Consider the following 16,120-nt stretch of genomic DNA (forward strand, 5'->3'; position numbering starts at 1 on the left):
CTACCATTGTTTGTTCCGCTATCATATAATCATACAATAAAGGATCCTTCTTTCTATCTATTCGCAGTACATTACATTTGTCTATGTTAAGGGTCAGTTGCCACTCCCTGCACCAAGAGTCTATCCGTTGAAGATCTTCCTGCATTTCGCTGCAATTTTCTAATGCTGCAACTTCTCTGTATACTACAGCATCATCTGCGAAAAGCCGAATGGAACTTCCGACACTATCTACTAGACCATTTATATGTACATTGTGAAAAGCAATGGTCCCATAACACTCCCCTGTGGCACACCAGAGGTTACTTTAACGTCTGTCGACGTCTCTCCATTGAGAACAACATGCTGTGTGCTTTTTGCTGAGACGACGTTGGACATTTTTGCACCTAAGATCCAACACGGTAGCCAGTGCGTTGTGCGGGGGCCGCCATGTACCCTGTTGGTTGTAGCTCCGTGACAACACAGGGATCACTCGGCTGATACCTGCGCCGTTAACGTATGCCAAGGAGTAGATGCCTATCTCTCTGGGGCATCGGGAATCCCGGCAATGGCCATCCTGCCAGGTGGCCCTTGCTGAGGCTGGGTGGCGCCCGTGGGGAGGGCCCTTGGTCGGAGTGGGTGGCATCAGGGCGGATGACCCGCAATGAAGAGTGGTACATCATCTCTCGCTGGTGGCCAACCGCCGGCAGTCTCTAAGCGTTCTCGGGCTCAATTTAATGCTCAGAAGTACGATCCGAAAACGTTCCCCTCCCTGGCCACACCGTGGGAGGAGTGTAAGTCTCAGGTTGGCCGTGACAGTTATTCGCCCCGATTCTTAGTTTGTACGAGAGCTGATGGGGAGTCTTTCATGTCCACAAAGCCTCAGTTCTTCGTAGAGCATTTAGAGGACAAGTTTGGGGAGGTGGAGGGTTTGCCCAAAATGCGCTCTGGGTCAGTTTTGATAAAAACGGCATCCTCTGCCCAGTCACGAAGGTTACTTGCCTGTGACAAGTTGGGGGATGTTAACCTACCATCACACCACATACGAGTTTAAATATGGTCCAGGGTATTATTTTTCATAGGGACCTACTTTTGCAGTCTGATGACGAGCTGCGCGCCAACTTAGAGCGTCGAGGTGTGCATTTCGCCGGCGCGTTCATCGGGGTCCGAGGGATAATCAGGTTGCTACTGGTACCTTCATCTTGGCCTTCGAGGGTGATACATTACCAGAGAAGGTCAAGGTGATGGTCTACCTGTGCGATGTCAAGCCCTATATCCCTCCCCCAATGCGGTGCTTCAAGTGCTGGAAGTTTGGCCAGATGTCTTCCCACCGTACTTCCAGCCTCACATGTCGAGATTGCGGACGCCCATCACATCCCAATACACCATGTGCCCCGCCTCCCATCTGTGTCAACTGTGGAGAGCACCATTCACCTTGCTTGCCAGACTGCAGGATCTTACAGAAAGAGCGAAAAATCATGGAATGTAAGACCCTGGACCGACTGACCTATAGTGAGGCTAAGAGGAAGTATGACCGACTACATCCTGTGAGAATGACATCTTCCTACGCCGCTGCTGCAACAATCGTGCTAGCCCCATCAGTTCCGAGAATTCCAGGCGGATCGACGAGCCGTACAACTCCCCATGCCCCCTTGCCCGTGGGGGACTCTCCCAACCCCATTGCTCCTGCGCCACCTACCTCAGGAGCAACATCCTCCCACCCATTGGGGGCATCCGTCCCCACTTCTCAGCCAGAGAAGCGTCCAACTTCTTCAGCTACTCTCGCTCGGAATGGTTCCCTTGGGTCCCTCCCTCCCCAGGTTTCCACCAGCGGGAAGGATGACACCTGACAGTGGCATAAGTTCCCGCCAGCGGCTGGTCGTAGGGCTTCGAGATCCTCCTCCGTCCCGGAGACTGAATTGGTGAAGCCCTCCCAGCTGGTGAAACCCAAGGTTCAGTGAGAGAAGTCCAAGAGAAAGACCTCTAAGGCCAAAGAACTTGCAGTGGCACCCACCCCACCGCACCCTTCGAGCTCAGCGTCTGAGGATGAGGTCAAGATTCTGGCGTCTGCTGAGGACCTCGCCGGTCCCTTGGACGCGATGGATAGCACTTGTACAGGTGCTCAATCGGAGGCAGCAGGTGACCCAGCGGCGTAATCTGCCTCCCCAGTCCCTTCACGCCTTTCTCAGCCATGGACAATATCATCCTCCAGTGGAACTGCAGCGGTTTCTTCCACCATCTTGCTGAGCTCCGACAACTTCTCAGCCCTCACCCTTTCCTCTGCATTGCTCTTCAAGAAACTTGGTTTCCGGCAATGCGAACCGCCGCCCTCCGTAGCTAACGGGGTTATTATAGGAACCGGGCAGCTTATGAAAGGGTATCTGGTGGCGTCTGCATCTACGAGTTTCACTCCCTTCACAGCGAGTGTGTCCCTCTACAAACACCTTTAGAGGCTGTCGCTGTTCGGGTGTGGACGCCACAGGCTGTTACTGTCTGCAGTCTCTATCTTCCACTGGATGGTGATGTCCCGCAGCATGTCCTGGCTGCGCTGATAGCCCAATTCCGCCACCTTTCCTGTTATTGGGCGACTTCAACGCCCATAACCCTCTGTGGGGTGGGTCAGTGTCAACAGGTCGAGGCGCCACCGTTGAGCATGACGACCTGTGTGGTAGTGACCACTTTCCGATCTTTCTGTCACTGCCACAGCGTCACTCTTCTGGGCGCCCTTGCAGATGGGCTATGAATAAGGCTGACTGGGACTTGTTCTCCTCCACTGCGCCATTGCGCCTCTTTCTAATGAAGCCATTGATGCGGTGGTTCACTCGGTCACCACCGGCATCGTTACTGCCGCAGAATCTGCCATTCCCCGTTCTTCTGGGTCTCCTCGGCGAAGGACTGTGCCTTGGTGGTCGCCTGCGATCGCCGAGGCGATTAAAGATCGCAGGCGGGCGCTCCAGCGTCACAAGCGACATTCCTCAATAGAATACCTCATCACCTTTAAACGGCTGCGTGCACAGGCCCGCCGCCTTATTCGCCAACACAAGCAGGAGTGCTGGGAACGGTATGTCTCCACCATTGGCCTCCATATCTCTCCATCGCAGGTTTGGGCCAAGATTAGGCGCCTCTATGGCTATCGGACCCCTGTCAGTGTCCCTGCGCTCTCACTGAATGGAGCAGTTTGTACTGACTCCGACGTAATTGCAAACCACTTTGCAGAGCATTTTGCTCTGAGTTCCGCTTCTGCGATTTACCCACTGGCCTTCCGCTCCATTAAAGAGCGGATGGAACGTCGGAGCCTTTCATTTCACACCCGTCATCCTGAATCCTACAATGTGCCATTCAGTGAGTGGGAATTCCACAGTGCCCTAGCCGCTTGCCCTGATACAGCTCCCTGGCCAGTTAGCATCCACTGTCAGATGTTGAAACACCTCTCAGTGGACTGCCAGCGACGCCTCCTCGACCTTTACAACCGTATCTGGGTCGAGGGTGAGTTTCCGTCGCAATGGCGGGAAAGCATTGTTATCTCCGTTTTGAAGCCTGGCAAGAACTCATTGGAGGTGGACAGCTACCGCCCCATTAGCCTCACCAATGTTTTTTGCAAGTTGCTCGAACGCATGGTGAGCCGGCGGTTGAGTTGGGTACTCGAGTCCTGGGGCCTTCTGGCTCCGTTTCAGGGTGGGTTCCGTAAAGGCCGCTCTGCCGCCGACAATCTGGTGAGCCTGGAGTCAGCCATCAGTACGGCCTTTGCCCGCCGTCAGCACCTCGTCGCTGTCTTTTTTGACATGCGAAAGGCGTATGATAGGACATGGCGCCATCACATCCCCTCTATGCTTCATGATTGGGGTCTTCGCGGTCCACTGCAAATTTTCCTACGAAATTTTCTGTCACATCGTACCTTCCGCGTGCAAGTCGCGGCCTCCCATAGTTCCTTCCGAGTTCAGGAGAAAACGGGGTACCACAGGGCTCTGTCCTAAGTGTCTGCCTGTTTTTAATTGCAATTAACGGGCTCGCTGCGGCGGTGGGAAATTCTGTCTCCGCTTCTGCATCTACTATAGTTCCATTGGCATTGCAGGTGCTGAACGTCAGCTGCAGGGCGCTATCCGCAAGGCGCAGTCTTGTGCTGTAGCGCATGGCTTCCAGTTTTCGGCTGCCAAGACCTGCGTTATGCATTTCTGCCGGCGACGAACAGTTCACCCTGAGCCGCGGCTTTATCTTGCCGGCGAACTTCTTGCTGTGGTGGAGACCCATCGGTTTTTGTGTGTGGTTTTTGATGCCCGGTTGACTTGGTTCCCCCATATTCGGCAGCTTAAACATATGTGTTGGCGGCATCTTAATGCTCTGCGATGCTTGAGCCACACCAGCTGGGGCGCTGACCGATCTACCCTCTTATAGCTCTACCAGGCGTTAATCCAGTCCCGTCTGGATTATGGGAGTCTGGCTTTGGTTCAGCATCTCCTTCTGCGTTGTGGGTGCTGGACACAATCCTTCACAGTGGAATACGACTTTCCAATGGTGCTTTCCGGACCAGCCCTGTGAACAGCTTACTTGTGGAGGCAGGTGTCCCTCCACTGCAGTTACGGCGCCAACGTTTACTGGCCACTTATGCTGCACATGTTTGTAGCTTGCCCGGGCATCCGAATTATCGTCTCCTGTTCCCTCAGTCAGTCGTCCCTCTCCCAGAACGTCGGCCTCGGTCGGGTTGTACGATCGCGATCTGCGTTAGAGAGCTTCTCTCAGGGCTTGAGGTTTTCCCTCTTCTACCTCCTTTCCGGGTCCCTCTTCGTACACCCCGGTGGTGCGTGCCCCGCCCTTGCCTTCGGCTCGAATTGGCACAGGGCCTGAAGGACTAAGTCCCTCCGGAGGCCTTCCGCCGCCGCTTTCTTTCCATCCTTGCCATGTATCAGGGCTCTGGCGTTGTTTACACAGACGCTTCGATGGTTGCTGGTCGTGTCCGTTATGCTCTCGTTCTAGGGGACCACTGCGAACGAAATTCATTGCCAGCTGGATGCAGCGTTTTCACTGCTGAGCTGGTCGCCATCTTTCGTGCCCTAGAGTATATCCACTCCTGCTCAGGTGAGTCCTTCGTTATCTGTAGCGACTTCCTGAGCGGTTTACGAGCTACCGAGCAGCGTTTCCCTCGCTCTCGTCTGGTGCTAGCTATCCAGGAGCCCCTCCATACTCTTGCCCGTTGCGGCCGCTCTGTGGTCTTTGTGTGGACCCCAGGCCATGTTGGGATACCAGGCAATGAACATGTAGACCGCCTGGCCAAACAGGCCACCAGTAAACCATCTCTGGACGTTGGCCTCCTGGAGACTGATTTGCGAGCATTCTTACGCCGCAAAGTTTTCGCGCTTTGGGACGCTGAATGGCGCAACCTGACCACACCAAACAAACTCCGTCCTATCAAGGAGATTACGATGTGTGGCGGTCATCCATGCGAGCCACTCGCAGGGACTCAGTAGTCCTTTTTCGGCTCCGCATTGGCCACACCCGCTTGACACACAGCCATTTACTGCTCCATGAGGACCCATCTCTATGTCGCTGCGGGTCGGCTTTGACAGTGGTCCACATTTTGTTGACCTGTCACCTTTTAACTGTGCTCAGGCAGACGTTTGCGCTGACTGCTACGCTCCCTGCTCTTTTAACTGATGACTCTGCTATGGCAGGTTTAGTTTTGCGTTTTATTCGGGCAGGGGTTTTTTATCACTTAATCTGAGTGTTGGTTGTGTTTTGAGTCTGGCCTTTGGCCTACGATTTTAGACTGAGTTTTAGTGTGTTTCATGGTGGTTGGCTTTTCCTTTTTTGTCTCTATGGTCGACCAACCACTGTCACACTGTGTGATTTTAATTCGTTTTGTCTGATCTCTGTCTGAGTATTTCTTGTCCTGTGTCGTCTGTTGTCTCCATTATTCGTTTTTATTGTGTGGGTGTTTTCACGTTTTGGAAAAAGGGACCGATGACCGTAGCAGTCTGGTCCCTTTAATCCCCCAAACCAGCCGTCAGCGAGTATGGCTACGACTTGGGGAGATCTTCCAATGTTGGAGAGCCATCACAGTGTTACTTCTGGCGTCACTATATTGGGAGCCATTGGTTATGACTTCAGGTCACAGATGGTAGGGATGGAGGGCACTCTGTGGGCATAACGGCCGTTACGGGTATCTTGCATCCTGATGTGTTACCTGTCATGCCACAGTATTGTGCTGCCATTTTTCAACAGGGAAATACTCGTCCACACGTGCCACGTGTCTCCGTTAACTGTCTGCGTGATGTTGAGATACCTCCGTGGCCAGCTAGATCCCCAGATCAGACCCGGCAGGACTTCTATGGGACCAGCTTTGACGTCACTCCTTCGCAGTGCCAGCATCCAGGATATCAAGGACCAGTTAGAACACTTGTGGGCCAGTTTGCCTCGAAAGATGATACAATCGCTTTATGAACACTCTTCCGAATCGAATAAGTGAATGTGTCCAGGCCATAGTGGGTGCAACGTCATACTAATAACTGGGCTCATTCTGCCAAGTTCTTTGAGGAGCTGATTCGATATTATACTCACTGAAATACACTGAGGCGACAAAAATCGTGGGAACCTCCTGATATCGTGTTGGATCTCTTTTTGCCCAGCTTAGTGCAGCAACTCACGTGGGATGGATTCAATAAAGTCATTAGAAGCTCCCAGCAGAAATATTGAGCCGTGCTGCCTTTATAGCTATCCGTAATTCCGAAAGTGTTGCCGGTGCAGGACTTTGTGCACGAAGTCACCTCTGGATTATGTCCCATAAATGTTCGATTGAGTTGATGTCGGGCGATCTGGGTGGCCTAGTCACTTTCCGAATTGTCTACCAGCAGTCGCCAGGTGACATGGCACATTGTCGTGGAAGCGGAAGTCCACGAATGGCTGCAGATGGTCTCCAGGCAGTTGAGCAAAACCACTTCCAGTCACTGATCGATTCAGATGGACCTGAGTACCCAGTCCATTCCATGTAAACAAAGCTTATAGCATTATGGAGCCACCATCAGCTTGCACAGTGCCTCGTTAACAACTTGGGTCCATAGCTTCCTGGGGTCTGCGCCTCGTGCGAACCCTACCTTCAGCTCTTACTATCTGAAATCAGGACTCATCTGACCAGGCCACAGTTTTCCAAGGACTAAGGTCCAACCAACATGCCCCCGAGCCAAGAACAGGCAGGCGCTGCAGGCGATGTCGTGCTGTTAGCGAAAGTACTCGCGTACGTCGCCTGCTGCCGTAGCCCATGAACTCCACATTTTTGCGCCTGAGCTATCGGCCGTTTTGGCTAACGACGCGCGGCTGTTGACCGCGTTCCACTTTTTATCCGTCCTAGCAATATGGCGAGGGATGCTTAATCGTTAGTTCAGGACGGCCGTTGTCTGTATGACGTATGTTATGAACCTTTCTCGAAGAGAAAGTCCCTGTTTTTAGCTGCCTTTCTTTCCGCCGATTGGGCTTAACGTGTTGTCGCTTTTAACTCCTTTGTCTTTGTGTTCTACGTTTTTCACATGGGCGTGTATGAAACAAACAAAAACACCAACAAACAAACAAACACTCTTGACAATGTCTTCAGAGTCCGTTAATTGTCGTCGTACGGCCATAATCACGCTGGAAACCTTTTGACATGAATCACCTGAGTACAAATGAAAGCTCCGTCAATGCACTGGCCTTTTGTGCCTTGTGTACACGTTACTACTACCACCTGTCTGTGTGCATCTCTATTCCATGACTTTCGTCACCTCAGTGTATACTCTCAACCGGTGAAATTAAATTTCATTTTTCCACTTTTTCTGGGAATTATTATTGTTATTAGGGTAAAATACCGGGAGCGAAAGGCTATTTAAAATTTTTACAGAAACCAGATTGCAGTTATAAGAGTCGAGGGGCATGAAAGGCAAGCCGTGGTTGGGAAGGGAGTGAGACAGGGTTGTAGCCTATTCCCGATGTTATTCAATCTGTATATTGGGCAAGCAGTAAAGGAAACAAACAAAAAATCGGAGTTGGAATTAAAATCCTTGGAGAAGAAATAAAAACTTTGAGGTTCGCCGATGATATTGTAATTCTGTGAGAGACAGCAAAGGACCTGGAAGAGCAGTTGAACGGAATGGACAGTGTCTTGAAAGGAGAATGTAAGAGGAACATCAACAAAAGCAAAACGAGGATAATGGAATGTAGTCGAATTACATCGGGTGATGCTGCCAGAATTGGATTAGGAAATGAGACACTTAAACTAGTAAATGAGTTTTGCTATTTGGGGAGCAAAATAATTGATGATAGTCGAAGTAAGGAGGATATAAAATGTAGACTGGCAATGGCAAGGAAAGCATTTCTGAAGAAGAGAAATTTGTTAACACCGAGTATAGATTTAAGTGTCAGGAAGTCTTTTCTGAAAGTATTTGTAGTCGGCCGATGTGGCCGAGCGGTTCTAGGCGCTTCAGTCTGGAACCGCGCAGCTGCTACGGTCGCAGGTTCGAATCCTGCCTCGGGCATGGATATGTGTGATGTCCTTAGGATAGTTAGGTTTAAACAGTTCTAAGTCTAGGGGACTTATGACTTCAGATGTTAAGTCCCATAGTGTAGCCATGTATGGAAGTGAAACGTGGGCGAAAAATAGTTTACACAAGAAGAGAATAGAAGCTTTCGAAATGTGATGCTGCAGAAGAATGCTGAAGATTAGATGGGCAAATCACATAACTAATGAGGAGGTATTGAATAGAATTGGGGATAAGAGGAGTTTGTGGCACAACTTGCTAGAAGAAGTGATTGGTTGGTAGGGCATATTCTGAGGCATCAAGGGATCGCCAATTTAGTATTGGAGGGCCGCGTGGGGGTAAAATCGTAGAGGGAGACAAAGAAATGAATACAGTAAACAGATTCAGAAGGATGTAGGTTGCAGTAGATCAGGAACCTTGCACAGGATAGAGTAGCATGGAGAGCTGCATCGAATCAGCCTCTGAACTGAAGATCACAACAAGAACATTACTATTATTTCTTTCCTTTCTCAGACGTTATGTCTGGTTAAAAATGGAAAGTGACGCGGACCTTGGTCAAGCGTGACTTCCTTTTAACTGTACGGTAATGTTACATTGCATTTAGGAACGTCCGGGTAATTGAACATGTATCAATAATTACAGATTTCTGTAGTTGTATATATAAGTTTGGATGTAGCTGCATTGCGTTGATGTACTGGTGGATATTGTGTGGTATGACTCCTGTAGTTGAAAGTATAAATGGTGTAATGTCAACTTTATCCTGATGCAACATGTCCTTGACTTCCTCAGCCAGTTGGATGTATTTTTCAATTTTTTTGTCATGTTTTCTTCTGCAAATTTGTTGTATTGGGTATGGATATTTCGATTAGTTGTGTTAATTTCTTCTTTTTATTGGTGAATATGTCAGGTTTGTTATGTGGTGTTGTTTTATCTGTTATAATGGTTCTGTTCCAGTATAATTTGTATTCATCATTCTCCAGTACATTTTGTGCTGCATACTTGTATGTGGGAACGTGTTGTTTTATTAGTTTATGTTGATTGGTAAGTTGTTGATGTATTATTTTTGCTACATTGTCATGTCTTCTGGTGTATTCTGTATTTGCTAGTATTGTACATCCGCTTGTGATGTGATCTACTGTTTCTATTTGTTGTTTTCAAAGTCTGCATTTATCTGTTGTGGTATTGGGATCTTTAATAATGTGCTTGCTGTAATATCTGGTGTTTATTGTTTGATCCTGTATTGCAATCATGAATCCTTCCGTCTCACTGTATATATTGCCTTTTCTTAGCCATGTGTTGGATGCGTCTTGATCGATGTGTGGCTGTGTTAGATGATACGGCTGCTTGCCATGTAGTGTTTTCTTTTTCCAATTTACTTTCTTTGTATCTGTTGATGTTATGTGATCTAAAGTGTTGTAGAAGTGGTTATGAAATTGCAGTGGTGTAGCCGATGTATTTATATGAGTGTTTGCTTTGTGTATTTTGCTAGTAGAAACTAGCAAAATACACAAAGCAATCACTCATAGAAATACATCGGATGTAGCTCGTTCTATAAACAATTTTCTTAAATTGTCTACCTGTCCATAATGTAGGTTTTTTACGTCGATAAATCCCCTTCCTCCTTCCTTTCTGCTTAATGTGAATCTTTCTGTTGCTGAATGTATGTGATGTATTCTATATTTGTGGCATTGTGATCGTGTAAATGTATTGAGTGCTTCTAGGTCTGTTTACTCCATTTCACTACTCCAAATGAGTAGGTCAATATTGGTATAGCATAAGTATTTATAGCTTTTGTCTTGTTTCTTGCTGTCAATTCTGTTTTCAGTATTTTTTTTAGTCTTTGTCTATATTTTTCTTTTAGTTCTTCTTTAATATTTGTATTATCTATTCCTATTTTTTGTCTGTATCCTAGATATTTATAGGCATCTGTTTTTTCCATCGCTTCTATGCAGTCGCTGCGGTTATCCAATATGTAATCTTGTTGTTTAGTGTGTTTTCCCTTGACTAAGCTATTTTTCTTACATTTGTCTGTTCCTAAAGCCATATTAATATCATTGATGAATACTTGTGTTATCTTTAGTAATTGGTTGAGTTGTTGATTTGTTGCTGCCAGTAGTTTTAGATCATCCATGTATAGCAAATGTGTGATTTTGTGTTGGTATGTTACAGTCATATTGTATCCATAATTTGTATTATTTAGCATGTTGGATAGTGAGTTCAGAGCAAGGCAGAACCAGAAAGGACTTAATGAGTCTCCTTGGTATATTCCACGCTTAATCTGTATTGGCTGTGATGTGATATTATTTGAATTTGTTTGGATATTGAGTGTGATTTTCCAATTTTTCGTTACTATGTTTAGGAACTGTATCAGTTTAGGATCTACTTTGTATATTTCCAATATTTGTAGTAACCATGAGTGGGGTACACTATCAAAAGCTTTTTGGTAATCAATGTATGCGTAGTGTAGCGACCTTTGTTTAGTTTTAGCTTGATATGCCACCTCTGCATCTATTATCAGTTGCTCTTTACATCCTCGTGCTCCTTTGCAACAGCCTTTTTGTTCTTCATTTATAATTTTGTTCTGTGTTGTATGTGTCATTAATTTCTGTGTAATTACTGAAGTTAATATTTTATGTATTGTTGGTAGGCATGTTATGGGCGATATTTAGCTAGGTTTGCTGTGTCTGCTTGATCTTTAGGTTTCAGATAAGTTATTCCGTGTGTAAGTGTATCAGGGAATGTGTATAGGTCTGCAATGTAACTGTTAAATAATTTAGTTAGATGTGAATGTGTTGAGGTGAACTTCTTTAGCCAGAAATTTTATATTTTATCATTTCCAGGGGCTTTCCAATTGTGAATAGAATGAATGGCTCGTGTGACTTCATATTGCAAAATTATCACTTCAGGCATTTGTGGTATCATCTTGTATGTGTCTGTTTCTACTTGTATCCACCGTGCATGTCTGTTATGTTCTACCAGGTTTGACCATATGTGCTCCAGAAGTGTTCTATGTCTGTTATGTTTGGTGGAGTGTCTATTTTAATGTGTGTTTTATCTATTGTCTGGTAAAATTTCTTTTGGTTTGTGTTGAATGTTTGGTTTTGTTCCCTTCTATTTTCACTTTTTTTGTATCTTCTAAGTCGTTTGGCCAATGCTTGTAATTTCTGCTTCTTTTCATCTAATTGCTCTATCGCTTCTTCTTGTGAGATCTTACCTAACCTTTTTCGTTTTTTTTCTGACATTTCATTTCTTATAAATTGTGTTAGCTGTCCGAAGTCTTTTCTCAGTTTTTCTATTCTGATCTGTAGCATGTGTTGCCACGCTGGTTTTGTGGGTTTCTTCTGTGTGTTGGTTGGTTCTGATCTCTGCCTAGTGTGTATATTTAGTGTACTGAGTGCTCCTATAAAAACCAGTAGTTGTAACTCTTCCATAGTTGTATTTTCATTTATTTTGTTGTGTATGATTATGTTGATAGTTGTTATTGTTGTCTCGACTTGTGGGTTATTTGATGGTCTATGCAGGAATGGTCTAATGTCTGTATTTGTGTCTTTGTATTCTATATATGTCAGCTGAAATTTTTCTTCTATATCTAACATGTGTGTCACTTTGTGTTCTATTTGTGCTTGTTGTGATGGCTGTCTTAAGATTTCGTTTTCCTCTGATTGTTTAATTGATGCGTGTTGTTCTTTGTTTGTTTGCTCTGGGATGTTTGAGTCCATTACTGTATTTTCCTCTTCTTCTGATTGCACATTATTTTGTTCCAGTATTTGTTGTTTGATGTTTTCTAATTCTGACTGGGGTATCCTGTTATTTTTGATTATTACACGGATCTGATCAGCTAGTCGTTGTTCTGTTAAAAATTTTAATTCTGGGTATCTGGTAATAAATGTTGTGTATACTTGTGATCAGTATCCAGTTGTGTTGGTTCCTAAGTTTGTTGCTTGGTAATAACAGGACATGAGGTGTCGGTTAACTTCATGTGGCCATCTCATCCTCTGTCTTTGTCTTCCTTCTAGAGTGGTTGCAAGAAACATAACCTGCAAAACACCTCTATTTGGATTTAAATCATTTTCCGTGTGGCTAGCAGTGTCGTTACCATTTTGGACGGGCATAGGGTTCAAGCGTCGTCCCCGACCATGACAGCGCTTGTTCGAGGCTTCATTAGTTCTGTCCTGAACCAACCAATCACACTAAAAGGGGGATTAGCCCTATTAGTGGTTTGTTCTTTTCGTCGCCTTTAACGACTGGCAGAACATACCGGAGGCCTATTCTTCTTCTTCTTCTTCTTCTTCTTCTTCTTATTATTATTATTATTATTATTATTATAACGATTGTTCCCCTTTAGGAGAGCGATTGAACTAGAATTCATAATTTCATCTTCGGATGTTTTTCTCATTTGCTTCCCAAAACCTCCTCATCCTCTCAGAATGCTCCTTCTTCCGTTCCTCTGTCCATTTTTTACCAGGCTGACGCGATGTTCTTTCCCCAAACTTCACACTTGTGATTTTATGCCGACACTCGGTGCGATCTTCGAGATTTTTTATGTTGATCTGCTCTAGATCCCTTTGGACTTCTTTCAGTCATTCTGTGCCACATTTACTCCTTGTTATAATATTGAATAATTTCTTTGCTGTTCTGGAGTCATCCATCCTGTAGATGTGTGTATAAAATTTGGTTCGGCGCTTTATGATTTCATCTGTTACTATGTTGATCTTTCTATAGAGTTCGTTTTGTGGTCTCTTCATCCAAATGCCATTTATGCTGATTGGACCGTAAATCTTCCTGAGAATTTTTCTTTCCTGCTTTTCTATTTCCTTAATTTTTGAATGACCATCAATCACCATTGTTTCAGCTGCATAGATTGCTTCTGGAAGAATCACTGTTGTATAGTGCCTTAATTTTGCGTCTGTCGAAATTCACTTCTTGTTGTAATGCGTCCATGTTAGCTTTTAGGCCTTCTGGAGCTTGGTGATTCTTTGTTCATTGGCAATTCGATTTAATCCTGAGGACTGTATAGTTTCACCGAGGTATTTAAAATGGCAGACTTGTGCAATTTTACCATATTTTGTTATTAAAGGAGATTTATTTTCTGGCTGCCTTTCCATATATTGGGTTTTTTCATAAGATATCTGTAGTCCGGTTTTTTGTGAAATTTCATGTAGTTTTTCGACTGCGTGAATCGCTTCTGTTCTGTTATTGATGATAATTGCAATATCGTCAGCGAAAGCAAGGCACTTGACTTTATTCGGTTCTCTTTCTTGATACCAATTTGGATACCCTTTACGTGAGGTTCCCATTCCCTGATTATCTTTTCTAGAACAATACTGAAAAGGATTGGGGATAGTCCGTCCCCCTGTCGGACTCCAGATTTGGTTTCGAAGGGTTCTGATACTTCGCCCATGAATTTCACTTTGGCCGTTGTTCCTGTAAGTGTCTGTTCTGTGATTTTTCGTGTCTTTCGGTCGATCCCAAATTCTTCCATGATTTTAAACAGGGTTCCACGGTCCAATGAATCATATGCTTTCCTGAAGTCGATGAATGTAACTACTGTGTTTCTGCATTTCCTCATTTGTAATATTGTCTTTAAGCACCAGATCTGTTCCGCACATGAGCGTCCTTTTCTGAATCCGGCCTGGTATTCACCAATTAGTGTATCTGCTTGGGATTCTATCCTGTTTAAAAGCGCTTTGGAAAGGATTTTGTAAGCGACTGGGAGCAGGGAAATTCCTCTGTAATTTTTCATGTCTGTCTTGTCGCCCTTTTTGTGTAGCGGGTGAATTAGAGCGCATTTCCAGTCCTCTGGTATCTGCTCCGTTATCCATATGTCTGACATTATATGGTGTAATTTCTGCATAAGTATAGGATCGTTTAGTTTCCAGAACTCAGCAATGATCCCATCTTCTCCTGGTGCTTTGTTATTTTTCAACTGCTCGACTATCTCCATAATTTCTTCAAGATCCGGGGCATGTGAGTCTGGGTGTGTGAATACTGGAGAAGAGAAGACAAGTTTTTCTTGGGGTGATTCGCAGTTGAGGAGGGAACTGAAATATTGGGGTAAGATTTTGCAGTTATTTTTCGTGTTGGTTTCCAAAGAGCCATCGGGTTTCTTGAAGCACAAGCTAGGCGCTTGGTATCCCTGTAAGTTTTCTCTGAAAGTCTTATAAAAATTTCTTGTATTATTTTTGATGAAATCCTGCTGGATTTCAGAGAGTCTGTTGTTGTCATATCCCCGTTTTTCTTTTCTAATTATTTTTGAGGTCTGTTTTTGGGTTTTAAGAAAGTTCTCCCAGTTTTCTTCAGTTTTGTGACTGCTAAATTTTTTCCATGCAGTTATTCGGTTGTCGACTGCCTCATCACAAGTTGCATTCCACCAGCGATGATTCCTGTTGCGAGGGGGTTGGCCTAATTTGAGGGCTTTCTGAATTTTCTCTGTTAGTTTCTTCCAGTCTGTTGATTTTTCCTGATTAATTTGCATGATGATTTTTTTCTTTGTTGAGTTGCAGATATTCCGGATATTATTATTCTTACTCTTATTATTAATATTATTTGTTGGGCGGTGTGCTATTAAATTACTCTCGTGTTAGTGAATGTTGCACTTGGTTGTGAGGGCCATTCCCTGAAGCGACTGGAACGACATTGAAAGTGTGCCCGTGCGTTGCAGACGCGGGCAGCGTGCAGAGCGGCCGCCGCAGCGGCAGCCCGGGCGGCGCGCGCCCGCTGACGCGCCAGGGCTCCGTGCTGTCGTCGGACCGCGGCTCGCTGCCCGCCTCGCTCGGCCTCGGACTGCCCTCCGCCTCCGAGGCGCCCGCCGGACTCACTCCGCAGCAGCTCGGCGTCATGGGTAAGTCGGCTACCGCCACTCGCTTCTGTGCACGCCGCGACATCACCACGTTCCTAATGCACTTGTTATTTCCCAGCTCGTGAAGAAACGTTGACCTCGCAGCTCCGTGGCACTAAAAAACTGGTCAAAATTATTTTATGTCTATCTTCCCGCAATGGAATCAAGTGTAATACATTACTTGACCCTAATTGTATGTTTATTTACAAAATACACAAATCTGACATGCAAACTGTTACACTATACAGAGTGATTCTGGAGAAGTGTCGCATAATTTATCACGTGATTCTACATTTGAAAATAAACCGAAGTAGTTGGAACACGTGAGGCAATACTGACCCTACGACTTATCTTAGAAGAAAGATTAAGGAAAGGCAAACCTACGTTTCTGGCATTTGTAGACCTAGAGAAAGCTTTTGACAATGTTGACTGGAATACTCTCTTTCAAATTCTGAAGGTGGCAGGGGTAAAATATAGGGAGCGAAAGGCTATTTACAATTTGTATAGAAAACAGATGGCAGTTATAAGAGTCGAGGGACATCAAAGGGAAGCAGTGGTTGGGAACGGAGTGAGACAGGGTTGTAGCCTCTCCCCGATGCTATTCAATCTGTATATTGAGCAAGCAGTGAAGAAAACAAAAGAAAAATTCGGAGTAGGCATTAAAATCCACGGAGAAGAAATAAAAACGTTGAGGTTCGCCGATGATATTGTAATTCTGTGAGAGACAGCAAAGGACCTGGAAGAGTAGTTGGACGGAATGGACGGTATCTTGAAAGGAGAATGTAAGAGGAACATCAACAAAAGCAAA

At 45.4% G+C, this 16,120-nt stretch overlaps 1 protein-coding gene across 1 annotated transcript in view; it reads left to right on the plus strand.

Annotated features, from left to right (window-relative positions):
• Positions 1-15,398, plus strand: part of LOC126088201 (uncharacterized) — a 129,445-nt gene extending 114,047 nt beyond the window's left edge. Inside the window, exon 3 of the mRNA XM_049906326.1 lies at positions 15,136-15,398. Within this exon, the coding sequence (XP_049762283.1) occupies positions 15,136-15,398 (263 nt within the window). The remainder of the gene's footprint in view (positions 1-15,135) is intronic.
• The last annotated feature ends 722 nt before the right edge of the window (positions 15,399-16,120 follow it).

Source organism: Schistocerca cancellata, chromosome 6 (assembly GCF_023864275.1).
Source record: "Schistocerca cancellata isolate TAMUIC-IGC-003103 chromosome 6, iqSchCanc2.1, whole genome shotgun sequence".
Classification (NCBI taxonomy): Eukaryota; Metazoa; Arthropoda; class Insecta; order Orthoptera; family Acrididae; genus Schistocerca; species Schistocerca cancellata.